At 38.4% G+C, this 27,501-nt stretch overlaps 2 protein-coding genes across 3 annotated transcripts in view; both read left to right on the plus strand.

Moving 5' to 3' along the window:
- Positions 1 to 1,116, plus strand: part of FREM1 (FRAS1 related extracellular matrix 1) — a 153,138-nt gene extending 152,022 nt beyond the window's left edge. The window contains exon 36 of the mRNA XM_033858083.2: positions 914 to 1,116. Coding sequence (XP_033713974.1) covers positions 914 to 1,113 — 200 coding nt within the window. The 3' untranslated portion in view covers positions 1,114 to 1,116. The remainder of the gene's footprint in view (positions 1 to 913) is intronic.
- A 487-nt stretch (positions 1,117 to 1,603) lies between these two features.
- On the plus strand, positions 1,604 to 27,028 carry CER1 (cerberus 1, DAN family BMP antagonist). 2 transcript variants are annotated; one of them, XM_073806112.1, is made up of 3 exons: positions 1,604 to 1,713; positions 23,440 to 23,840; positions 25,680 to 27,028. In XM_073806112.1, the coding sequence occupies exons 1-3, from the start codon at positions 1,683 to 1,685 to the stop codon at positions 25,992 to 25,994; spliced, it is 747 nt and encodes a 248-aa protein (XP_073662213.1). In that variant the 5' UTR covers positions 1,604 to 1,682; the 3' UTR covers positions 25,995 to 27,028. The 2 variants fall into 2 exon arrangements, with proteins under 2 accessions (XP_073662213.1, XP_004331087.2); XM_004331039.4 differs by lacking the exon at positions 1,604 to 1,713 and having other exon boundaries at positions 22,211 to 23,840.
- The last annotated feature ends 473 nt before the right edge of the window (positions 27,029 to 27,501 follow it).

Genomic DNA, 27,501 nt, shown 5'->3' on the forward strand with positions numbered 1-27,501 from the left:
GCTCTATCCCCAAAAAGTCCTTGGGCATAGCATCACCTGATCAATAATTCAAAGAAACAGTCCAGAGGAGACAGTCATTCCCAACCAAAAATACTTCATTTTATTCTACCCCAAAATATAGAATGAGAACCAGTGGGGAGAGGGTTACATGCTATGTAACAAAGACTGTTTTCATGGTCAAATTTGGTTTGGGAGCTGCCAGGCCATCCTATTGCAGAGGATTCTTTTCTCATGCTATTATTTTTATTTCTATTCTGAAAGACAGGAGGAGGAATGCTTCTTTAAGAAAAATTACAAGAGCTTTACAACATTGAAGTGTAATTTTCAAAAAACTGCCAGTGGGAGTAGAGAGACAAGTTGAGAAAAGCTGCTTTTTATTAGAACTGTAGCAGATTGAAAAAACCTTAAGCTCCAGACTAAAAATAATACTTAGTAAGCTACTTTCAGATATAAAAACCGAGACATTTAAATCGTGAGGGAGAAGAATAGACAAGAGTGTGATAGGAGTTCTGCCTGTAGGATACTATGAATAATAATTGCTATTTATTAAACACTTATATGTCATGAGCTTTATATGAGTTATCTGTTTTAATCCTCAAAACAGGCTTGGATATATTTAGATATACACTTCTGAGTTGAGAAAACTAAAACTCACAGAACTCAGAGAGGTTAAATAACCTGCCCAAAGATGTTCAACTAGCAAGTGGTGGAGCTAGGATTTGGATTCCAGTCTGCCTGACCCCAAAGCCTTGTGTTCTCACTTGTGTCTCATAGGATTCCCAGGTCCTAGTCCTTGTTTTAGAACGTAGGCCTACATTTGTATGTGATTACTTAACTTCAAATAACAGGTTGATATGCTGTCCAATTGTAAATGTAATAAAATCCTATGACGCACTTCTTTGGTTCACATTAGGTTTGAATGACCAAGTGCATGCTGGCCACTGGGAGTGGATCGGCGGTGAACCTGTGACCTTCACCAACTGGAGGAGAGGGCCTCCTCAACGTTCAAAGCCTGGCAAGAACTGTGTTTTGGTTCAAAGACAAGGAAAATGGCAAACAAAGGACTGTAAGAAGGGCAGATCTCACAATTATATGTGCTCCAGGAAACTCTAAATGTAACTGGCCCTACAGGTGCCCACTTGGGATTTCTTACCTATTTATTTCCAGGATATGTGCACATGGCTCAATAGAAAACAGGGTGTCATGACTGACTGGTACATTTTTTTTTTTTTACTCATAGTGATTGAAGGATTCTATCTAGTAAAGAAGAAACACAGTTAAATAGTTCCGGGAAGTTTGATAAATGAATGTTACTTATAGGAAGAGATAAAATTTTTGCATCTCAATACCTTCCAAAATAAAACCCCAAGTATTATATGGCACAAGATTTGATTATTCCGGAGACCTCACTCCATATTTCAGTCAATACGAATTTCATGGTCCTTGGATGTTTTTGATCCCAATACCTCAAATGAGTCCATTCTGAAATCTATATTGCAGGTGCTTCTACTACTTCAATCTGAGGGAAGCTCACCCTGCCAGTTCATTAAATCAAGGTTGAACTGCAAAGGGTTGCTTTGTCCCTTTGGAGCCCTTTCACATGTGAAAGCTGAGAGGCTGTGGATAAAAAGGAGAATTCTCTGTGGTGAAAAAGGAAGGCTTTAGATGGAAGAATCTGGCAGATGGAAACTCATCTGCAAAGCTCTAGTTCAGGTAAGAATTCAGGGGCTACCTGTCCTTCTGAGGTCTACCCATCACTACTCACAAGACAGATCTCCTTTTCTAATAAGAATGGTGCACCATTCCAAAGCAAATGTTTGGGTTTCCCCAGCTTTACAGGGTCATGAGAAATTTGAAGTAACATGAGCCTTTCTCTTCATTCATGTTTATAGTACTGACAGGCATTTCTCAAGGACATTTGGAATAAAAAGCATATATGAATGATGATTAACATATGGGAGAAAAATATGACTTTCTCAAAAGTGTCCCAATGAACTGTGCTGATGAACAAAGAAAAGTAATACTGAAAACAGAGCTCTTGAAAGCCTATCTTCTCAGAAAGGATTTTGATACAATTTTGAGCCCTTAAATATTTAATATTTGTAGAAATGCCATGTTAACCTGATTCTCTAATGAAAAGGTACCTTATTAATTTATAATGGCTGCTGAGTGAAACATTTTGTAGCAGTGATGCATGTTGCAGCCTTGCAAGGACTCCCTTCTGAAATCAAGGTTTAATTACAGGAAATTAAAAATTAATTTCTAAACCATTTACTCAAAATTTTCCTCTTTTCATAATCCCTGAAAAATATGGTTATGCCACATGTGACTTGCTATATGAGCACCAGGGTCACTTCAGAATCAAAATGGAGTTATTAAGTGGACCAAAGTTTTGGTGCAGGTTTTATTATAAAAATACCCTGAGAGAAACTAAAAGTGACTGAAGAAATTCAGTCCCGTTTCTGGTTATAAAACATGACAGGCTTATTTTATTTGTGCTCATTTATCAAGATTTTGGTTAATAGAAATATTTACAAAAAGAGGTTGGAATGAGATTTAGACATTCTGCATCTTATTAAATTCCAACATCTTTGTGGAGTTGGGAGGCTCCTTACCTTAGATATCACAAGTAGGCTCTGGACTGCTGTGATACACAGGCCTTCTGTATGACACAAGTAGTTTCTGGTGTTTAACCAAAAGATGTAAAACCCATTCTCTGTATCAGTTCAAATCCCTTCTGATCCACTGGCTTCCGCAATGTGGAAAGGTGGGATGCCGAAGAAAGAAATGAAGAGTTGTTTACCTAAAGGGCTATATCCTAGGAGGGAAAGTAAAAGTTCAAGGAATGAGGAATATATTAGAACTATAGAACTATATTAACTAAAACTGGAAATCCAGAACCATGGCAACTATGTAGAACCTGATCAGCATGGTAGATTTTATTTTACATTCCTGCCATGACAATGATATTTAAATGTAATTGCAAATGTTAGCACAAAGAGAGACTGCTTTGATTTTTATAGCAACTAGAAATACTAGAAGAATATTTAAAATATTCTTGATCATGAAAACATTAATTCAGGCAAGTGTAGGTGCTGGGCAGTATTCATCATGACCTTCATCTCCTTCTCATGATTGGGCTTTGACTGATGGGGAAATAGAAGTAAATGATGGTCATGGGTCTTTCCACCTTGATTGGTTACTGTCATCCTTTAGGTTCTGGTGGGAGTGGGAAGGAAGGAAATGGAGTGATGGTAGAATGGCAATGGGAGGTTATACGAAAGGAGAAGAAAGGGAAGAGTGGAGGAAGAGATGAGGGTTGATTTGTAGCTGAGAAAGAGAGCATCAGAAAGAAGGACCTGAATGCCACCCAACTCTTCTCCCCAGACTTGAATACCAACTCAGGAAAAGTCCCAGTTAATCCAAGGGCATTAACTCAGCTCAGTAGTGTGTAGCTTTTCAGAATCTTGTACCGTTGGTCTTCAACAAAAACATACATATATATATAGTATATATTTGCTAAGCATAAACTTAAAAAACATATGACAATCACTTCATCTCCTTCCAAGGAGTGGTAAAAATGAAGTAGGTGACATTTACTTACATTTTTGTTTGTGTTTATTTTTAAGACAGCCAAAAAGAATATGCACATATTTTCATTAACACTATGGTTCTGTGTAATTTAAATCATAAGCTGGTGCTGATTAATTTCTGTGACAAAGCAGCTTATTAAATATACTGTATCTAGAGTTGTATACAAATTAATAAAACAAACTTATTTCTGGTTCTGAATCACTGTCCCTTTAGTGTTTTAACATTTTTTATTTATTCTACCCATTGTAAGAAGAAACGGAGAAGAAAAGTCAACATGTATGTTTCATCCTTACTGTTTGGATCAGCCTTTCATTATACAGATTCCATCCATCCATCCATCCACCATCCATTCAACAAATATTGAATATGAAGTGCCAACCCTGTACCTGATAGTGTTCTGGATACTGGAGACGTGGAGTGAATGAGATAGGAAGGTAAAAGTATAAAGGCATAGTGCAAATATGCAAATTTCTAATAGTTCTTTTTAAGCATGGAGCTCTTTTTCTTAATCAGGGAGGAAGTCATTGATTACATTATCCCTTTTCAGAACTGGAGGGAAAGCCACACTGACACAAACATCTCAGGCTGTCTTTTGTTTTATTTCTTAACTGATTAAGAAGCTGGTGTTAACTTCCTGAATATATAATCTGGTCAAAGTGTTATTGATAGCAGCTGTCTCAGATTTTCTGTCTCCAGATCAAGTTAGGAACTAAAGTTTTCAAATCTAGGTAATTAATTTTGTAACAATTATTTTTTTCCAAGAAGACAAGCAGTGTGTGTCTGTGTGTCTTTGAGATTCCTGGAGTAACAGGAATGAAAATGAGAGACCTTTGATGTCATCTCATCTAATATCCCTTTTGTATAGCAGAGGAGACTGAAGTCCTCAGATGTTAAAGTAGGAAGAGATCAGCACTAAAGCTACAGTCTTCCAAATCGTAGGCTGGATCTGTTCTAATTATCCCATGTGTTTATTACCACTCTGAGCAAATGGTTTTATTATGTTCAGGTAAGATATCTTTCAATGATGATTATGATGAAGTTAACCATATACTTGAAAACATTATTGTAAGTGAAAGAAGATGGACACAAGGCTGCATACTGAGTGATTCTGCTTATATGAATTGTCCACATTAGTAGATTAGTGGTTGCCAGACGGTTGTTAGAAGGGGAAATTGGAACTAACTGCTTATAGGTACAGGGTTCCTTTTTGAGGGAATGGAAATGTTCTGGAATTAGATAGTGGTGATGGTTGCACAACCATCACTGAAGTGCACACTTTAAAATAGTAAAGCTCGCACAGAGCCCTCAGCCACGCCGAGGTCTAGGCCACTGCACAGCTGGGCTGTATCCAAAGGGCCACCACTGCGTGAGCCTTGCATCTAGAGATGCCCTTGCTGCCCTCAGAGCCACCTGCAGCTCACAGTGACTGCAGGAACTGCTGTCACCACCACATATTTGTCACTTTCAAAGAATTATAGTACTGTACAGTATGCCTCTCTCTTGGAATTGGAGAAACCACATTATCAGCCCATTATCATAGTAGGTGGACCTTCAAGATGGCAGAGAACTAAGACGTGGAGATCATCTTCCTCACCACAAATACATCAAAAATACATCTACATGTGGAACAACTCCTACAGAACACCTACTGAATGCTGACAGAAGACTTCAGACTTCCCAAAAGACGTGTGGCTGACAAGGTCTTGGTGCTCTGGCCTGGTGTCCCTCTGAGGTGGGAGAGCAGAACTCAGGATGTTGGACCACCAGAGACCTCCCGGCCCCACATAATATCAAACAGCGAAACCTCTCCCAAAGATCTCCATCTCAACACTAAGACCCAGCTCCACCCAACAGCCAGCAAGCTCCAGTGCTGGATGCCCCATGCCAAACAACTAGCAAGACAGGAACACACCACCACACATTAGCAGAGAGGCTGCCTAAAGTCATAATAAGTTCACAGATACCTCAAAACATACCATCGGACGTGGCCCTGCCCACCACAAAAACAAGATCCAACCCCACCCACCAGAACACAGGCACCAGTCCCCTCTACCAGGAAGCCTACACAACTACTGAACCCACTGGAAGCAGAAACCAAAAACAACGGAAACTACGAACCTGCAGCCTGCAAAATGGAGATCCCAAACACAGTTAGTTAAGCAAAATGAGAAGACAGAGAAACACACCGCAGGTGAAGGAGCAAGGTAAAAACCCACCAGACCAAACAAATGAAGAGGAAATAGGCAGTCTACCTGAAAAAGAATTCAGAGTAATGATAGTGAAGATGATCCAAAATCTTGGCAATAGAATGGAGAAAATACAAGAAACATTTAATGAGGACCTAGAAGAACGAAAGAGCAAACAAACAATGATGAACAACACAATAAATGAACTTAAAAATTCTCTAGAAGGAATCAATAGCAGAATAACTGAGGCAGAAGAACAGATAAGTGACCTGGAAGATAAAATAGTGGAAATAACTACTGCAGAGCAGAATAAAGGAAAAACAATGAAAAGAATTGAGGGCAGTCTCAGAGACCTCTGGGACAACATTAAACGCACCAACATTCGAATTATAGGGGTCCCAGAAGAAGAAGAGAAAAATAAAGGGTCTGAGAAAATATTTGAACAGATTATAGTTGAAGACTTCCCTAATATGGGAAAGAAAATAGTCAAGTCCAGGAAGCTCAGAGAGTCCCATACAGGATAAATCCAAGGAGAAATATGCCAAGACACATATTAATCAAACTATCAAAAATTAAATACAAAGGAAAAATATTAAAAGCAGCAAGGGAAAAGCAACAAATAACATACAAGGGAATCCCCATAAGGTTAACAGCTGATCTTTCAGCAGAAATTCTGCAAGCCAGAAGGGAGTGACAGGACATATTTAAAGTGATGAAAGGGAAAAACCTACAACCAATATTACTCTACCCAGCAAGGATCTCATTCAGATTCAACAGAGAAATGAAAACCTTTACAGACAAGCAAAAGCTAAGAGAATTCAGCACCACCAAACCAGCTTTACAGCAAATGCTAAAGGAACTTCTCTAGACAGGAAACACAACAGAAGGAAAAGACCCACAATAACAAACCCACAACAATTAAGAAAATGACAATAGGAACATACATATCGATAAATACCTTAAATGTAAATGGATTAAATGCTCCAACCAAAAGACATAGATTAGCTGAATGGATACAAAAACAAGATCCACATATATGCTGTCTACAAGGTACCCATTTCAGACCTAGGGACACAGAAAGACTGAAAGTGAGGGGGTGGAAAAGGATATCCCATACAAATGGAAATCAAAAGAAGGCTGGAGTAGCAATTCTCATATCAGACAAAATAGACTTTAAAATAAAGACTCTTACAAAACACGAAGAAGGACACTACATAATGTCAAGGGATCAATCCAAGAAGAAGATATAACAATTGTAAATATTTATGCACCCAACATAGGAGCACCTTAATACATAAGGCAAATGCTAACAGCCATAAAAGGGGAAATCGACACTAACAAAATCATAGTAGGGGACTTCAACACCCCACTTTACCAATGGACAGATTATCCAAAATGAAAACAAATAAGGAAACACAAGCTTTAAATGATACATTAAACAAGGTGGACTTAATTGATATTTATAGGACATTCCATCCAAAAACAACAGAATACACTTTCTTCTCAAGTGCTCATGGAACATTCTCCAGGATAGATCATATCTTGGGTCACAAATCAAGCCTTGGTAAATTTAAGAAAATTTAAATGCTATCAGCAGTTCTAAGAGGGAAGTTTATAGCAATACAATCCTACCTCAAGAAACAAGAAACATCTCAAATAAACTAACCTTACACTTAGGGCAATTGGAGAAAGAAGAGCAAAAAAACCCCAAAGTTAGCAGAAGGAAAGAAATCATAAAGATCAGATCAGAAATAAATGAAAAAGAAATGAAGGAAACAATAGCAAAGATCAGTAAAATTAAAAGTTGGTTCTTTGAGAAGATAAGCAAAATTGATAAACCACTAGCCAGACTCATCAAGGAAAAAAAGGGAAGAGACTCAAATCAACAGAATTAGAAATGAAAAAGGAGAAGTGACAACTGACACTGCAGAAGTACAAAGAATCATGAGGGATTACTACAAGCAACTATATGCCAATAAAATGGACAACCTGGAAGAAATGGACAAATTCTTAGAAAAGCACAACCTTCCAAGACTGAACCTGGAAGAAATGGACAAATTCTTAGAAAAGCACAACCTTCCGAGACTGAACCAGGAAGAAATAGAAAATATGAACAGACCAATCACAAGCACTGAAATTGAAACTGTGATTAAAAATCTTCCAACAAACAAAAGCCCAGGACCAGATGGCTTCACAGGCAAATTCTATCAAACATTTAGAGAAGAGCTAACACCTATTCTTTTCAAACTCTTCCAAAATATAGCAGGAGGAACACTCCCAAACTCATTCTCTTAGGTCACCATGATGCTGATACCAAAACCAGACAAAGATGTCACAAAAAAAGAAAACTACACACCAATATCACTGATGAACATAGATGCAAAAATCCTCAACAAAATACTAGCAAACAGAATCCAACAGCACATTAAAAAGATCATACACCATGATCAAGTGGGGTTTATCACAGGAATGCAAGGATTCTTCAATATATGCAAATCAATCAATGTGATACACTGTATTAACAAATTGAAAGATAAAAACCATATGATCATCTCAATAGATGCAGCAAAAGCTTTTAACAAAATTCAACACCCATTTATGATAAAAAAGTATCCGGAAACTAGGCATAGAGGGAACTTACCTCAACATACTAAAGGCCATATATGACAAACCCACAGCCAACATAATTCTCAATGGTGAGAAACTGAAACCATTTCCTCTAAAATCAGGAACAAGTCCAGGATGCCCACTCTCACCTCTATTTTTCAACACAGTTTTGGAAGTTTTAGCCACAGCAATCAGAGAAGAAAAAGAAATAAAAGGAATCCAAGTCAGAAAAGAAGTAAAGCTGTCACTGTTTGCAGATGACATGATACTATACATAGAGAATCCTAAGATGCTACCAGAAAACTACTAGAGCTAATCAATGAATTTGGTAAAGTTGCAGGATACAAAATTAATGCACAGAAATCTCTTGCATTCCTATAAACTAATGATGAAAAATCTGAAAGGGAAATTAAGGAAACACTCCCCTTTACCACTGCAACAAAAAGAATAAAATACCTAGGAATAAACCTACCTAAGGAGAAAAAAGCCCTGAATGCAGAAAACTGTAAGACACTGGTGAAAGAAATGAAAGATGATACCAACAGATGGAGAGATATACCATGTTCTTAGATTGGAAGAAACAACATTGTGAAAATGACTATAACCCAAAGCAGTCTACAGATTCAATGCATTCTCTATCAAACTACCAGTGGCATTTTTCACAGAACTAGAACAAAAAATTTCACTATTGGTATGGAAATACAAAAGACCCTGAATAGCCAAAGCAATATTGAGAAAGAAAAACTGAGCTGGAGGAATCAGGCTTCCTGACTTCAGGCTATACTACAAACCTACCCTAATCAAGACAGTATGGTACTGGCACAAAAACAGAAATATTGATCAATGGAACAGGATAGAAAGCCCAGAGATAAACCCATGCACATATGGTCACCTTATCTTTGATAAAGGAGGCAAGAATATACAATGGAGAGAAGACAGCCTCTTCAATAAGTGGTGCTGGGAAAACTGGACAGCTACATGTAACAGAATGAAATTAGAACACTCCCTAACACCATACACAAAAATAAACTCAAAATGGATTAAAGACCTAAATGTAAGGTCAGACACTATAAAACTCCTAGAGGAAAACATAGGAGGATCACTCTTTGACATAAATCACAGCAAGATCCTTTTTGACCCACCTTCTAGAGAAATGGAAATAAAAACAAAAATAAACAAATGGGACCTAATGAAACTTCAAAGCTTTTGCATAGCAAAGGAAACCACAAGCAAGACGAAAAGACAACCCTCAGAATGGGAGAAAATATTTGCAAATGAAGCAACTGACAAAGGATTAATCTCCAGAATATACAAGCAGCTCATGCAGCTCAATATCAAAAAACAAACAACCCAATCCAAAAATGGGTAGAAGATTTAAATAGACATTTCTCCGAAGAAGATATACAGATGGCTAACAAACACATGAAAGAATGCTCAACATCACTAATCATTAGAGAAATGCAAATCAACACTACAATGAGGTATCACCTCACACCAGTCAGAATGGCCATCATCCAAAAATCTACAAACAATAAATGGTAGAGAGGATGTGGAGAAAAGGGAACCCTCTTGCACTGTTGGTGGGAATGTAATTTGATACAACCACTATGGAGAACAGTATGGAGGTTCCTTAAAAAACTAAAAATAGGGCCTCCCTGGTGGCGCAGTGGTTGAGAGTCCGCCTGCCCATGCAGGGGACATGGGTTCGTACCCCAGTCCGGGAAGATCTCACATGCCACGGAGCGGCTGGGCCCGTGAGCCATGGCCACTGAGTCTGCGCATCCGGAGCCTGTGCTCCGCAATGGGAGATGCCACAACAGTGAGAGGCCCGTGGACCACAAACAAACAAACAAACAAAAAAACTAAAAATAGAACTCCCATACGACCCAGCAATCCCACTACTAGGCATATACCCTGAGAAAACCATAATTCAATAAGAGACATGTACCACAATGTTCATTGCAGCACTATTTACAATAGCCAGGACATGGAAGCAACCTTAGTGTCCATCAATAGATGAATGGGTAAAGAAGATGTGGCACATATATACAATGGAATATTATTCAGCCATAAAAGGAAACGAAATTGAGTTATTTGTAGTGAGGTAAATGGACCTAGAGTCTGTCATACAGAGTGAAGCAAGTCAGAAAGATTAAAACAAATACCATATGCTAACACATATATATGGAATCTAAAAAAACAAAAAAAGGTTCTGACGAACCTAGCAGCAGGACAGGAATAAAGACGCAGATGCAGAGAATGGACTTGAGGACACGGGGAGGGGGAAGGGTAAGGTGGGACGAAGTGAGAGAGTGGCACTGATATATATACACTACCAAATGTAAAATAAATAGCTAGTGAGAAGCAGCTGCATCACACAGGGGGATCAGCTCAGTGCTTTTTGACTACCTAGAGGGGTGGGAGAGGGAGGGTGGGAGGGAGACACAAGAGGGAGGGAATATCGGGATATATGTATACATATAGGTGATTCACTTTGTTATACAACAGAAAGTAACACACCATTGTAAAGCAGTTATACTCCAATAAAGATGTTTAAAAAACGGTAAGTTGTATGTTATAGGAAATATTTCTGAAAAAACGCTAGTAAAAATCACCACATAAAAATGTATTTTAGAGAGCTATAAGCGTGTTGATGTATTAGCTGTGTGTTTACGTAATTCATCCAAGATACTTTTTCCAGTCTTTGCCCCAAGTCTCTCTTAGGTTTTTTATTTGTTAATACAGTTGGTTAAGGGAAAGAAAATACTGATTCGACATATTTTAAAATTTAAGGTACTGCTTTATTGATCTTCCTCCTCTTTCCCGCTATTAATCATGGGACAACAGTTACTGATGGCGGAGTGTGTCTGTAATATCCAGAATGCCATGATTTTCTTAAAATTTATTTTACAAGTCTTCAGAAAGGATTGCGCAGGAAATGAATAGACTATCCCCATAACTTACACATATAACTGTTCATTTTGAACAGTTTTTGTGGGTCTTATATTCTGCTAGGCAATACAGTTTAGTTTATCCTAAGACAGAAAGGAACAAAAATCAACCAACACTTCCATTAAAGGCCTTATGGTAACCTGCAATACTTTTTCCAAGCAATGAAGTATCAGTTCACCTTTCACTTCTATCCCCATCTGTATTATTGCTTCCTACAGGTAATCACTGCCAACTTATCCTACAGAAGAAAAATGGAAAACAATACACTGTCCTAAAACTAGTCAAAAAGGAAGCTGCAGTGGCTATGTTATCAGAAAATTTTAGAGCAAAGAGTATTTACCAAGGATAAATAAGGTTAGTTTATAATTTAAAGGAGCCAGTACATCAACAAAACATAATAATCCTAAATAGTCATGCAGCTAATAACAAAATTAAAAATAGAGGTGTAAGGAGACATAGACAAATCTCTAATTATAGTCGGTAATGTTAATACCCCTCTCTCGATGATTGATAGAACAAGTAGGCAGAAAATCAGTAAGGATAGAGAAGTATGGCTACTGTTAACAAATTAACCTAGTAGATATTTATAGAACACTCTACCCACAGACAGCAGCATACACATTGTTTGCAAGTGCACATGGAACATTTACCAGGGCAGACCATATTCTGGGACATAAAATGGGTCTCGATATACAAAATATGTTCACTGGCCACAATGGAATTAAATTAGAATTCAGTAACAGAAATATCTCTGGAAAATCCATAAGTGTCTGGAAGCTAAATTATAGACTTCTTTAATGCTGGATTAAAGAAGAAGTCAAAGGGGAGCTTAAAAATTATGTGAACTGAATTAAAATGGAAACACATCAACGATTGTAGGATACCATGCAGTACTTACAAGGAATTTTATAGCACTAAATGCCTATATTAGAAAGGAATAAAGGTGTTACTCTCAGCTTCCACTTTAAGAAAATAGAAAAAGAAGAAAACATAAATAAGGAAATGAAAAATACCAGATCAGAAGCTAATGAAATAGCAAAACAGGAAATCAATAGGGAAAATCAGTGAAACCGAAGCTGATTTTCTAAGAATATAAATGAAATTGGTAAATCTCTAACCAGGCTGATCAGGAAAAGATGAGAAGAGGACACATATTGCTAATATCAGGAATGATAAGTGACATCAGGTGACAGCACTACATATTCTATAGTTACTAAAAGAAAAATAAGGGACTATCATAAACAACTTGTATCAATAGACAGCTTAAATGGTCAAATTCCTTGAAAGAGACAAACGACCAAAGCTCAATCAAGAAAAAATAGGTAACTTGAAAAAAGCCTAGAACTCTTACAAAAGTTGAATTTGTAGTTTCTCACAAAGAAATTTCCAGGCTCAGATAGCTTCACTATTGAATTCTGCAAATATTTAAGGAAGAAATAGTACCAAATCTTTATAAAACTCAGAAAATCACAGAGGAATGAATACTTTCTAATTCATTCTGAGGCCAGTATTACTCTGACAGCAAACCATACAAAAGTATTGTAAGAAAAGAAAACTTCAGACCAACATCCCTCATGAATATAGATGGAAAAATTCTAAAAAATTTTTACCAATTAAAATCAACAATACATACAAAAGGATAATACATCTTGACAAAGACACTTAAGAAAATGACAAGCTACAGACTAGGAGAAAATACTTACTATGCATATATCTGATAAAGGACTTGTATCCAAACCATATTTTTTAAAAACTCCAATATAGAGAATATAAGACTATATTATATTTCTCTAGTAACTAGTGATATTGAGCATCTTTTCATGTGCCTCTTGGCCATCTGTATGTCTTCCTTGGTGAAATGTCTATTTAGGTCTTCCGCCCATTTTTTAATTGGATTGCTTGGTTTGTTTTATATTGAGCTCCTTGAGCTGTTTGTATATTTTGGAGATTAATCCTCTGTCGTTTCATTTGCAAACATTTTCTCCCATTCTGAGGGTTGTCTTTTTGTCTTGTTTATGGTTTCATTTGCTGGGCATATGGCTGATTCACTTTGGTGTACAACAGAAACTAACACAGTATTGTGAAGCAATTATACTCCAATAAAGATCTATTTTTTAAAAAAGACTATATTATATTATTAAGAAATCAATAATAATTTTTTAAATGGGCAGAAGATTTGAACAGATACTTCACCAAAGAAGATATATGGATGGCAAATAAATACATGAAAATATGTTCTCCTATTGTTCAGTCATTAAGGAATTATAAACTAAAGCCACAATGAGGTAGTATTACACTCCTACTAGAATAGCTAAAATTAAAAAGGCCAACTGTACTAAGTGATGGTGAGGATGTGAAGGAACTGGAGCTCTCATACACTGCTGGTGGAAATATAAAACAGCCCCACCACTTTGGAAAACAATTTGGTGGTTTAAAAGTTAAACTGTATATGATCCAACCATTCCACTCCTACGAATTTATACAAGAGAAGAAAATACATATCTCCGTTCAAAGACTTGTACATAAATGTTCATAGCAACTTTATTTGTAACAGCCAAAACTGTCAACAGCCAATTGTCTATTATCATGTGAATGGATAAATAAATTATAGCATATCCCTGCAATGAAATACTATTCAGGAATAAAAACAAATGAGACATTGCTACAACATGGACGATTGTTAAAATACTTATGCTGAGTGAAAGAAGCCTGACAAAAAAGAATATATAGTGTATATGTACTCCATTTATAGAAAATTCTGGAATGTGCAAACTAATCTATGTTGACAAAAAGCAAATCAGGTGTTATCTGGGAATAAATGAGGAGGACAGGAAATGGCAGAGGAAGGGATTGCCAAGGGACAGAAGGAAAGTTTTAGGAGTGATGGATATGTTCACTATTTTGATTGTAGTGATAGTTTCACAGATATGCACGTGTATACATATATGCACATATATGTCTAAATCTATCCAACTGTACACTTTAAGTACATTTTGGTTTTTGTTTATCATTTATCCTTCAATAAAGCAGTATAAAGAAGGAGAAACAATGAAATAATCTCTACAACACAGTGGAAATTTTTCAAAAGAAAATGAAAGCTATATGCATGAGGATATCTTTATTTCAGGGCAATAAAAAATTGGAGCAAAGTTATATGATTTAAATGTCCAATGACAGAAGAATGCTTAATGGAATATTGCCTCCATTAAAATAATAATTCTATCCCATAATGTTAAAGTAGCAGAATTTAAAATAATATATGCACAAGTTTAATAGCTATATTGCAATAGGCAAACTGACCACAGAGAAAAGCATGAGGTAGGTTTAGATCTCAATCCCACCACTGACTAGCTATGTATCCTAAACTTAGGTTTCTTATCTAGAAAGTGGGAGTAATAATAGCTTCCTAAAAAATTGTGAGAATTAAATGTGAAACTATGAAGAATATGCCTAGGACAGAGTAGGCATTCAATGAAAGGTAACTTTGTAAGAGTTGAAGAGCTATGAAGTGTGAGTGTGTGTGTGTGTGTGTGTGTGTGTGTGTGTGTAATGCACAGTACTTGGAAGAGGGTGACAACTTCAAGCAGTGTTGTCCTTACCAGTAAGCAGGGAAGGAGGAGCTGGAGAGTAAGACAGTTGGGGTTTTAAAGTTGCATTTTCCGGTAAGAACTTTCCCATGTATTAGGATATTTTGTTGAATATAGAAATGTTTCCATTTGTTGGAAAAATCCAGAATTTTCTTTCTTTTTAAAACCTCAATATGCCTTGCTTTCAGGTATGATCTATGATACACAAATCTCATTGTAAAGAGAGACAAGTTAGGGGATAGTTTTTCCCCTGACAGAAAGGATTGTTTGTTTTGCTAAAGGATTGTTTGTTGCTAAGGACTTGGATGATAGTTGTTTTCTAAGAGTGGCTCTGCAGTGAGGCCATATTTTCAAAATTCCCTTTTACATACAAAAGTAACACACTTGCTGCATATATTGAGTGTTCATCAGGCCTCCAAATGAATATGTAAATGAGCTAGATGGAGAAAAATGTGGTTTGGGGTGTACAGGAGTCAGGGAGGATTCAGACTAGAAGCTGAAGGACAGAGAAAGCCAGCTGAGACTGGCTCCCAGTAAATCACCTTCTTGCCTACAGATTTCCCACCCAGCAGAATCCTTAGGTCATTTTGGTGACTAGCTGCGAATAACAGGCTTCTAAGAGTTTCAGATTTGAATCAAGAGTCACATTTGAACTTTTGCACATGTGACTAAGGTGTGCCCAATTTTATAGCAAACTTGGACCCAGGGTCAGGTACACAATAGAAGGCAAGCCTTACTGGAAGTTTCTGCTTTGCTTTTGCATTTTATTGTCACGATTTTTCACGGTTTGTCTTATACTACCTTGTTACTTAATTCCCACACCTTGGAGGGAAAAACGTGTAATATTTTAATATTTATATTACAGATAGTTAACATTATGTTTCTGCATAGGTGTTGCCAAGAGAGCAAAGCCAACCTTTATTTATAGAGGGTAGAAAATATAAATCTGTCTAAAATCTTTTGTGAAATAAAGGTCTTAATATTTCCAGAGTTGATTTTGGTGCCTACTCTTGGAGAGGCTTAGAGAAGCGTTGTGAATACAATGTACCATTGTTTTAGGTTTCCTATCCACGACTTGCTTTTTTCCCCAACTTCCCTCTCTTTTGGCAACTTCTCCTCGCATTCTGTCCTACATTTGGCCCCGAGACAGTTGAAAGCTTTGCAAGTTGATTTTCCATTCCCATCTGAATTTTAGCTTAGCCGTGGAACTGTTTTCCATGTGTTTTTAATCATTTGTCCATGTGTTATGAGCTTATAGGGACAATATGTTTCCCCCAATCTGCCTGCATTGTATAAGCAGAAACTGGCAAGGTGGCCAGTGGGGGAACAGTTTTCAGAAGTTGCCCCCTACATTCATTTCTGTTGGTGATACACCATCCCCATCTTCCAACTGGAGGGAAACAATTTACAAGCTGCATAAAGTTAACTAGCACAGAGTCCACTGGCCTGAGTTGCCTTTTTTCAAAGTATAATTATCTTTCGGAAGAGATTTGCCTGGGAACCGTGGCTGGTATGACAAAGTTCAAAGACCTACTCTGAGACTGTGGCCAGGCTGGGAAATAAAGTTTTATTCTGAGTTTTCCGAGACTCAGTGGAAATTTGATTTTAAAATAGGGTCTAAACACAAAGAATTAAGGATAAGTTCTCCAGGACAAAGAGATACCTCTTAGAAAGTAAAGCACAACAAGGACCCATGTCAGAAGTTGCTGTCCAAAATTTTTACTGGATTTGATATGTTAAAGCAAACATTCATTAAAAAAAAAAAAGCAAACTTTCATTAACCTAAGTGTAGAGCAAGGAGCCAGGAACAGGAAAGAAACAAAAATACATTAAGCAAAATCCCTGTTCTCGAAGTCTGTGTCAGACTGCTGTCAATGCAGTCTCCAGCAAACACAGACCTTGCCTCCAAGGAGCCTTCTCCCCCGGTTGGGAAGACACACAGGCAGCCAAATTAAATCAATGCTGAGGAATTGCTAACTGGCAGAGTAAAGAAGGGACTTGGCTTCCGGAGCCCCAAATAAATCCTGGTGTTATGGGAGAGGTGACTCCCTGTAAATCCTCTACTCCCCAGAAAGCTGGCTGGATGGCAGATCTGCTCTTGGAGGTTAAAATTTCAGGTTTCTTGTAGCTCTTTTGCCTACTCTGACCTCCCTTTCTTTCTCCATTTTATTTACGGCCAAATTCATGAGAAGTGAGTTTCATGTTGCAGAGAGTTCCAATAGCTGCACGGAGGCATGGGTGATCCTGGGAAGAAAGATTTAAAGGAGGGCTGCAGCAAAAAGCTAGACTTCGGTGGGTTGATACATCAGTGGACGTCAGAAAGTAGAGTTTGGGTTTGGACAATTCTTTCCAAAGTTTGCCTGGGAAGGCAGAAGACAATACTGAAGAAAAGAACCTGGAAACCTTTATGAAATCAAAGAGACATTTTTAAAACTTGAAAACAAGCACACACTATATAAATGCTAGTAAGAGGCAGCCAGTGGAGTGAAGGGAGTTTGATGATATGGGACGAGACTATTAATAAAGTAGGTTGGAAAGGGTGGATTTCAAGAGCAGAGTGGAAAGGAGGAATGAATTGTTGTGGTTTGATGATAAAGTCAAAGGAAACGCTCCCATCTGATGGCTTCTGTCCTTCTCTGTGGAAGAAGGGGTGAGTTCATTTGCTGAAAATGTTGAAAGAGGCAGAGCAGTCAAAAGTTTGAGATTATCAGAGAAGATTTTTAAATAGTCTACCTGGAAAATGAAGAGAGAGTTGACTAGAGTCATACAAAAGACTGCTGGGCAGAATTGAGGGTTCAGTTAAGATGGGAGATCATTTATATGGAATCAATTTTCGCCATTTTGTAATTGTCTCTGCCAGAATTCCATAGCCCAGAAGTGGTCCAGGAAAGAGGGACAGCTGGGTGTTTCCAGGGTTGGAATTTTACTAGATCATGCAAGAGAAAGAAAAAGGGATGAGGAAGTTGGGAATAATGCAAAAATTTGAAGTGATGGGCCATGGATACAAGCTGGGTAGGGAAGGAAGTGAAGACCAGAGGATTTATATTCCTTCATTCACAAATATTTTGAGCATCTATTACACAGAAGGAACTCTTTTAGGGCCTGAGATGGTGACCGAGAAAGGCAGAACCCCTACTTTCATGGACTTTAAAATCTAAAGTGGAGACAAATGTTAAACAAATGTTCATAGAAGTAATTATTTAACTGCAATTGTGGTAGCACTATTATAAGGGCAAAGCAGAAAACAGATGCTGTGGAAACAGCTGAGAGACCGGAAACAACAGAAGGTTGTCTGTCCTGAGAGAGCAGAATGTGAAATTTACTGGTCAGAGGTGGAGCAATTCCTGGGAATAACGGGTGCGAATGTAAAGGGGATGGAGAGGCCAGGCGGAGTGGAATCATCAGATTTCAGCCAGGGTACTGAATAGGACATCATGTAATACTGATGGCATGTTATTGGTCAGACCCATCCATGTGAATCCTGAAGTTACCCAGGGTAATAACAGGATCTGGGGTGAAAAGAAAGGCAATGAGCCAGATGAGGAAAGCATGGCAGGTGGTATTTTTTCTGGCAAGGTTTAGGGACATGAAGTTAAGTACCTGAGATCATGAGGCTTAATAAACTGTCAGGCCGAGCCAAAGTTTTTCTGGCTTCAAATCTGGAGTTACTCCCACTTACATTACTCTTTCTGAGAGCAGCTTTCTGCAAAATGAGAAATGATCCAGGTAAATTTTAAGGATTAGGAAGAAGGAGCATGACAGATGTTTATCATCAGTGAAGGCATCCTGGACTAGCTATAAATAGAGGCTGTAGGCAGTGGGGGATGGATGGATGGTGGACGGTGGGGCACATAGTGAAGTCGCCTTGGCTGCCTTGGCCTCCTCAGATTTGTAGGAGCCCTCTATGAGATCCTGGTAAGTAGCTTATTTGTCAAATTTAGGTATTGTCCATGACTTGTGCATAGTAATAGATACATCCCCAGTTGCAAAAAGTAAAATGCTTCTTTACGGTGTGGGAGTGTTTTGGACAGAGAGCAATAAGATCACTGAAACTGCTAACAGAATAATCTGACCTTAAAATGTAATGCTGAGATCAGTGCCGAAGAGTGGAAATGGGGAAATTTTATAATATGGTACACCATTTGGTATTTGTCCTTTTCTATTGTCTACATATTTTTTCTCTTTGAGTGATGTATTAGTTTGTTACTGTTGCCATAACGAAGTACTACAGACTTGGTGGCTTAAACAATAGAAGTTTATTTTTTCACAGTTCTAGAGGCTGGAAGTCCAAAGTCAAGGTGTTGGTAAGGTTGTTTCCTTCTGAGGGCTCTCTTCTGGGAATGTAGACAGCCGTCTTCCCCTTATGTCTTTACATGGTCTTTCCTCTGTGTGTGTCTTTGTCTCAATCTCTTTTTCTTATGAGGACATCAGCCTTATTGGATGAAGCCCCACCCTAACGGCCTCATTTAAATTTCATTACCTCTCTAAAGGCCCTATCTTCAAATACAGTCACATTCTGAGATACTGGGGGTTATGACTTCAACATGTAAATTAGGGGGAAGACACAATTCAGCCCATAAGCGGTAACAATTTTAAACGATTGAACATAAATAAGTTGACAACACTGATGGCCTCCACGGCAGGACAGGAAGCCTGGGAGTTCAGAGGAATATTTACTTTTTACCATACAATTTTTTGTATAATCTCAATTTTGTTGCTACACCTATTTATTACCTAATCAAAAATAAAAGAAAAAATTTGCATGACATCTATTGCACTACCTGGTGCAATACTTATTTGCAAATGTTTATTGAATAAAATTAGTAGAAACACAGTGTGACAGTCCACGGTGCCTTTGGGATTTGGATCTACCTGAAAGTCCCTGATTAGTGCTAGGAATGTTGTCTGCCTAGGTTTTCCTTGTGTAACTCATTTTGAATAAGCTATACTCTCCCTCTAGATTGCAAACTTCATTAGGCCTGGACAAGGACACCCTCACTATTTTATCCTCAGGACCTAGCACAGAGCTGGCACTCAGATATATGTTGTATGAATGAGTGTATCCATGAGTTCAGTAAGTGAAGTAGCTTTGGGGAGGTAGGCCTTCCTAATGTTTTCTTTCCATAGAAAGTGGAAAGGAGGGGAGTGGAGAGGGAGAGAGAACTATGTTTTAAATAATTTACTAAACTAAATCATGATAAGAGGTTTAAGGGGAAACCACGTACCCTAATTTGCTGTCTTCCTTGTCCTTTGGAAAAGAAGGGAAAGATTTTGCCTTCTTTTGAGTTCTTTTTAAATAATCTAAACTCCCATGGTCCTGTGGTTATTCTCTATTTTGAAAAGAGAGAGAGTTTTGAGGCAATGGCATGTACCCTAGACAGATTTCTTCCACAAAGCCATCAGCCCAAATTCCCCTTTCTGTCTCTCAGTTTTAACTCTAATGCCTATCTCCTACCCCAACGCTGCCTCTCACCTTTTGTTGATTTAGGTCTGGGGTTTTTACAAAAGAATTGAGTTTCTCTGTTTCCCCTTAGAGAGCACTGGACTGCTTTTAGCTCCTTTCTGAGAGTCTGTAAGAGGGACAGGAAAACATAGCTGTTACTGTTCTCTCACAGGCACACTGGGAGCTCCACCCAGTCCTGAAGACATCCTAGTGCCTAGGAAGCCAGGTCAAGTTGAACTCAGAGTTCAGATCACGCGGAGCGTGAGTTATAAATCGGAAAGAATGAAGGATGGGATTGGACCCTCTGGCTCGCACGAAGGCTTGAGGTGGTCCCAGAAAGCAGATTTAGGCAGACTTGGGCTCATGAAAGCTCAGGCCTGCCTTCCGCTGTGGCATTTGGTACTAAGGACACCAGCAATTTGTGGTGCTGTCTCCACACAGCGGCTCCCTGCTGTGTCTGGAGACCCCCTCCACACCTATATCTCCATTTGGCTTCATCCAAATTGGGAGGTCACTGTATGCTTGTAGGACTGAAGACCCACACCAAAATGTTTATGTTTTTAAGCATAAACTATAATGTACCACATACACAGCTTTAGAACTGATGTAAGGACACAGTGGTGGAAGGAGAATGTCATCTGCTGTTAACTGTAAAAGGCAGGGGTTGAAGGTAGACTCCTGTACCGTAGTACTCGTCACAGAAGGCTTTACTTTGCTAGATTTACCCTTCAAGATATTTGCACATTTTCTCAACAGGAGTGACAGAACAGCAAAAGGAAATGCTCCATGAGTAATTTTTAAATGACATTTATAAACACCAAAATTAGTATCAGAAGAAGAGGGGTTTAGGACTAAGGAAAGGATAAATAGGCATAACTGACATCCCTACAGCTAATTGAATAAAGTTATAAAATGTGTGATACCACTAGACTACTTGAGGGCAGGAAGTAAGTTTTCATCATTTTCTATCATATTCTAGTATCTAATATGATGCTTGGCCCACAAAGTGAGTCTTCTACAAATTTTAATTCAAAAGAAATTATTTGAATTGTACCCTATGTTTAGAGACAAGCAACCTGAGACCCCGAGTAGAATTTCTGGAATAGTCTTCAGTCTGGGGAAAAACTGTGATTGATGGCAATGGAACTTCAGGCACGAAAACGTAGAGTCTAAAAGGAATCAGGAAACCTATCATAGTTAGCTCCCACACCATATTTATAATTAAGTGGTCAGCTAATATAAATTATGTCATTTATATTTAGAGTGGCTAGCTCTGGAAGGCCTATTGCATTGGATGGCTGAGGGAAATTAAGAAATTCAAACAGCAGGCAACTTTTAAAAAGCACTTTAAAAGAAATGGCAAATACTAATGTTCATTTAGTATGAATCAACTGTACCTTAAGTAATGCTAGCACAGGTTCTATGGGTACTTGGTACAAGTAAAGTATATCTCTTCTGATAGATTTCTGGAAAAATGATGGTTCATTTAAAAATAATTCATTATTGTAGGTAAAAGGACTTGACGCTTTGTCTCACAGAAATCATGCCTGACTATTAAGAAGAACACTAGTGTCTGGAAAAAATATTGAAATGGATCACTTCTTGGAAAGAAAGATTAATCGGTACTGAAAAAAAGAGAGGGGCATGTTCCAGGCTTACGTGTGTTACTGAAAGCAAACAATATGGTGATTAAATTAAAAGGGGAGAAATACAAGCAAGTACTGAGTCAATTCCCAATGGAAATACTGTTCAGTTAGTGTAGAGGGTAGCTTGAACTCAACTCTGGGGTTCCATTTTTGTGGATGTGTTTCTTTCTCATACCCTCATCTGATTTATAACATTTTTGAATGATAGTCATCTAACAAATTTTCCTTTGATCCCTGAAAAGTCATGTTTGCCTTCATCTTTATTTAACCTGGTCATCAATTACTGCAGAATAAAGATGATGTGGATTCTGTAAGGTAAAGAATGGACCAGCCAGCTTCATGCCCAGAGCTATCAAACCTGGTTCTTAGAATCCACGTTCTCAAGTCTGGCTCTTTGTTTAGAGAAATTAAAAAAAAAAAAAAAAAGTCAATAGGGTGGCTTGAGGGAAAGACACTTCCCCATCCTCAGTGAGGGCTAATGAGCTGTCAGTCTATTACTTAGGATCCTGTTGAGAAATTTGTGAACAATTGAAAAAGCTTATCTGATGATTGACCAGTTGTGAAATTTAGCACCAAGTATTTGATTCTTAAGGTGAGGGGATTACTTGGGAATTGTGAGTTTCCACGTGTGGAAAAGGAGAATATACTCCCTTTACTGTTACCATGCAAAAATCAACAACCCTAACCACATCTCAGTAACGGGGAGTGTCCTCTGCTCAACGAACTTAACATCCCTCTATTTCTTCCTTTCTTACAACTTTTATATACTTCTTTGGCTGCTTCTCTGTGTGTGTGTGCGTGTGTGTGTGCATGTGTGTGTGCGTGTGTGTGTGTGTGTAGAGCCTAACAGCCTGATCTTTGGCTAAATGTATGCGTTAATTTTTATCTGATATACTTCTCTCCTTAAAACATGTCTGTTCTATCCCAGCACAAAGCAGATGCACCACAAATATTACCTTACTCTGGTCCTTCTAACAACAGCGATGGGAAATCCGGGCAAAGAATGTGTTGTTTTCACAAATACTGCTCTTTAAATCTCAGACGATAAAGTGTCAGCTAATTACCCCCTGGGTCCCCGGCTTTCACTGAGGCCTTCTAAAATACACAAAACCAAAATGAAGGCAGGACACCATTAGCACTACATAATTCAAGCAAACAAGGAATGTGTTTACTCTGCCTGGCTACTGACCACCTGCCTTCCCATCCCACAAGGCAGGTATCTATATATAGCATCTCCCTGTTCACAGTCCTGCAGAGAGTGAACCTCTTTTGGGGCCTCACCATCTGTGAATCTGCAAGAAGCTTCGGCCCCGACAGCATGCATCTTCTCTTCCTTCAGCTGTTGCTACTCCTGCCTCTAGGGAAAGCTGCAAGGCATGGGGATGGCCGCCAGAGTCAGAATTCTGTTTCTCTCTTGCTCCTAGAAAGGCATCGCAGAGAGCTCTCCTTGGGCAACCATGAGGAAGCTGAGGAGAAGCCAGATCTGTTTGTGGCAGTGCCACACCTAATAGATGCCAGCACTGCAGGGGAAGGCCAGAGGCAGAGAGAAAAGATGCTGTCCAGGTTTGGGAGATTCTGGAAGAAGCCTGAGAGAGAGCTGCACCCACCCCAGGGCTCAGTCAGTGAGCAATTCTTCCCTGGGACCCAGGGTCTCACTCAGCCAGAGGATGGGATGCCAATGGAGAAATCTCCTCTTCGGGAAGAAGCCAAGAAATTCTGGCACCATTTCATGTTCAGAATGAGTCCAGCTTCTCAGGGGATCATCCTGCCCATCAAAAGCCATGAAGTGCATCGGGAGACCTGTAGGACGGTGCCCTTCAGCCAGGTATTTGTTCTGGGTGGGGAAGGGGATCCAGGTTTTCAGGAGCGGGTGGACAGCTGGGACAGGTGGAAAGTAGGGGACGAATGTGCCAGGAGCCCGAGTCTCACCTCATTCCCAGATTTGGTCCTTGGGCCTTCATCAGTGGATTTGGCAAAGATGATCATACTCCCTACATTTCCTTCCAACCTTGGAAATGCTGCAAGAATGGTATGATGGTACTTCATATTGATGGCATAGAGCTTTGTTTTATGGGGATGTATTTATTTATTTCTACATCGGGGTGGTCTTATCTGGAGAGGTAATTGACTGTACCCCCAGTTAGGAAGTTGGGGATTTAGAGCAATCACTAGAACTTCTCTCTAGCTACATCTCTACACTCTATTAGGACATGGATGAACAGGTGGATTCCATCTGTAGATAAGATGGGATACATTGGACTCCTCCCCAGACATGCATGTATGGTGGTCTTAACCCCTGTATTTCACACCTAACTACTTCGTAGGTCTATAAAATATGTTGAGGTTGTCAGGCAGAAGTTGCCATGTTAGTTCTAGCATTACTATCACAAAAATGATTTAACGTATTTTCTCATAAGCTTTCAAAAAGTAATCTTGATGTGAAATCACATTTCCTCCTCTTAGAAACACCTGTTTCCCAGTTCATGTTGGTTGGCTGATTTGCAGTTATTATGATTGATTCCACACTATTAAGACAAAGGAGCATTCTACTATCTACTGCCTCCAGTCAGTCCTGGCAAAGCCCACACTCCAAATGTTAAATTAAAATTGAGAAATTGCATCAGGTCCTTAAACACAAAGATACTGAACCAAAAGCAATGCAGGATAGAGTAAAATTTTACAGTCCAGTAAAGCTACACAATTAAGCAGGCAGTATTATAAGCTAATTGACTGTGCAAGGCAGTTAAGTACTCTGAAAAGGCAAGGATATGTAGCAACGACAAGTCAATGATCAAATAATAATGACTGCTTTGTTGGCCCATGTATAATTTAAAAATTGCTCCTAAGAATTGGGCAATCAAATTTCCTTTGAACTCTTATTTTGAATTCTATCACTAATTAAATTAAAAATAAGGTGTTTGGCTCATATATTTTGAAGGGCACATAAAGCTAGGTGTATGGGGTTATGGGAGACGCAAAGATGATGTCATGCATGATGATTTAGAGGCACAGGTGCTGCAACTTTGCTCCATGCAACTTAATAGATTTGAATGTACTATAAGCGCTGTAAAATAGGACAGAATTAAACTCTGGATGTTCTGATCTATTCTATGAGCAATTGAACAAACATGTATTGAGAATTTATTTTGTACAATGCACTGTGAAGGGTAGAAGGGTAAGGCACATTACTTATAAGAAGCTAACCATTAGAATTTTCAGACAGGTAACACCCAATTAGACAAAATGTCTTAGAGTTTGGCATTTAAGTGTAGAGTAAAATATTTTCATATTACCTTAGTTATTTTCTACAGGCTAATTTATTAATGTATCCAATAAAAAATTTAGTTAAGGTAGCTCCACGCTCTTAAGATGCCATCACTTGATTATTGCAAACTGTATCCAACATTGGAAAGATTTTTAAATCTTTTTATTTATTTTTTGGCCACTGCACTGCACGTGGGATCTTAGTTCCCTGACCAGGGATCGAACCTGTGCCGCCTGTCGTGGGAGTGCAAAGTCTTAACCACTGGACTGCCAGGGAAGTCCTTGGAAAGACTTTTAAATTTTAGTCTAAGTTATCCTCGCTTACAGTCTATAGCTTCGGCATCATGTACGGTAAAGAAATGACTCAAGGTAATTTAATGGAGATGTGTTTGTCTTTTAGACTATCACCCATGAAGACTGTGAGAAAGTGGTTGTACAGAACAACCTTTGCTTTGGAAAATGCGGGTCTGTTCGTTTTCCTGAAGCTGCGCAGCACCCCTACACCTTCTGCTCCCACTGCCTGCCTGACAAGTTCACCACGATGCACTTGCAGCTCAACTGCACTGGCCTTGCCCCCGTGGTCAAGCTGGTGATGCTGGTGGAGGAGTGTCAGTGCAAGGTGAAGACAGAGCAACAGCATGGCCACCCCGAACAGGCTGGCTTTCAGGCAGAATTTCACGTCCAGGATCCCTTTATCCCAGGACTTTCAACATAAAAAAAAGCCATCCCACTATTATCAGCAAAGTTGCTGATTATTCAGTCTGAAATGTTAAGTGGGTATGTAATATTTTAAAAGAAATGTGGTTTACAAAGTAAGAACGATTTAGAGGTCATGGCATTCATCTAGTTATCGGTGCACATTTGGGATCTGGTCTTGACTCTGCCGCTAACTGGCTGTAGGATGTTAACAAGTTGCAAAGGCTTTCTCCCCCTTAAATTTTTCATCTGTAAAGGAGGGACTTGAACTAGATGATAGCTAAGGTCCTTTCCGCTACTAGTATTACATGATCTATTGTCTACAGGTTTTGGTAAAAGCCTTCCATATGGAGAAAGAAAAGAAACTAGACCATAAAAATGGGTTTCTTTAATAGCTTATCAAAGCATTAGCAGAAAACTATATGTATATATTTAGACATATATGTATATGCATGTATATATACATATCTGTATGGTATTTGTAGAAAGGATTCCTCATACTTATAGCTGCCTTTGCCCTCAGGCCGTGTTTTATTTGACTTCTATCAGATGATTGAGTAGTTCCATAGATAGAAGGAGTAACTTGTTTGGTTGCCTCCTTATTTTTGATACTCCCCATATAAAATTCTTGATGTCAGATCTCCAGCTTTGAAGAAGGAACATTGACGTTACTTGTAGTGGTTTACATAGGGATAAGGAACAATCATCAGTAGCCAAACTAGTACTTAAAATATGAGGAAGGAAAAATATATGACCAGTACCAGGTTTAAAGGTTAATCCAGAAATGCTAATGCAAGTGACCAAGGAATTCCAGTAGATATCAAATTAAATAAACTGCAAATGATTTAAAATTTAAAAAACAATTTACAGGTGAAACCCTTATCCACATGCATTTTGGATTAGGTAGTTTAGTAAGGGTTCTGTGTTTGGATGACTGTGTTTTTGCTACTGTATAAAAACTCTGTATTACAAATTTTACTTGCCAATGTCACAGTTGCAAATTCTGAAAATATTCCAAATATTCTAACGTATTAAATTTTAGTGTATGAAGCATTCTGGGAAATGTTGTGGCATTCAATTGTCTTATATTTTGTCCTTATTTGTTTTGCCTGTCCCATAATTTAAAGACACTATTGGGAAATTACCTAGTAAGAGCATTTCTGAAACGGCTTCATAGGCTAATGACACTGGTCCAAGTGTTTCTTTTAACACTGCAAACAGCTTTCTGTTAAGGTCCTTCAATCACTGTCTTTTAGTCATTACATTTCTCCTGTCTGTATTTATTTGTATGAAAAATGTGCAGAACTGGCTTTCCTTACCCATATTTCTTTTTCTAAAATCATTCTCTAAAAATTCATCTTAAAAATAATTTTATTTGAATCCCTTTACTCTCAGAATATACAAAAAAGTATTTCTCAGAATAATAATTGTTTTTTAAAAGAAATTAATGCCTATTTAAATTCTATTCCTCTTTAATCACACTGTTTAACCGTGTGTTCTGAAGAAAAGAATGCATTTATATTTAG

Source organism: Tursiops truncatus, chromosome 6 (assembly GCF_011762595.2).
Source record: "Tursiops truncatus isolate mTurTru1 chromosome 6, mTurTru1.mat.Y, whole genome shotgun sequence".
Taxonomy (NCBI): domain Eukaryota; kingdom Metazoa; phylum Chordata; class Mammalia; order Artiodactyla; family Delphinidae; genus Tursiops; species Tursiops truncatus.

What these genes read in the sequence shown, in the direction of transcription:
- CER1 (XM_004331039.4), top strand. Translation starts at nt 23,178, where the DNA reads ATGTGTTTACTCTGCCTGGCTACTGACCACCTGCCTTCCCATCCCACA. An exon ending in GGACGGTGCCCTTCAGCCAG is followed by an intron (nt 23,841 to 25,679) that starts GTATTTGTTCTG and finishes TTTGTCTTTTAG; the next exon opens with ACTATCACCCATGAAGACTG.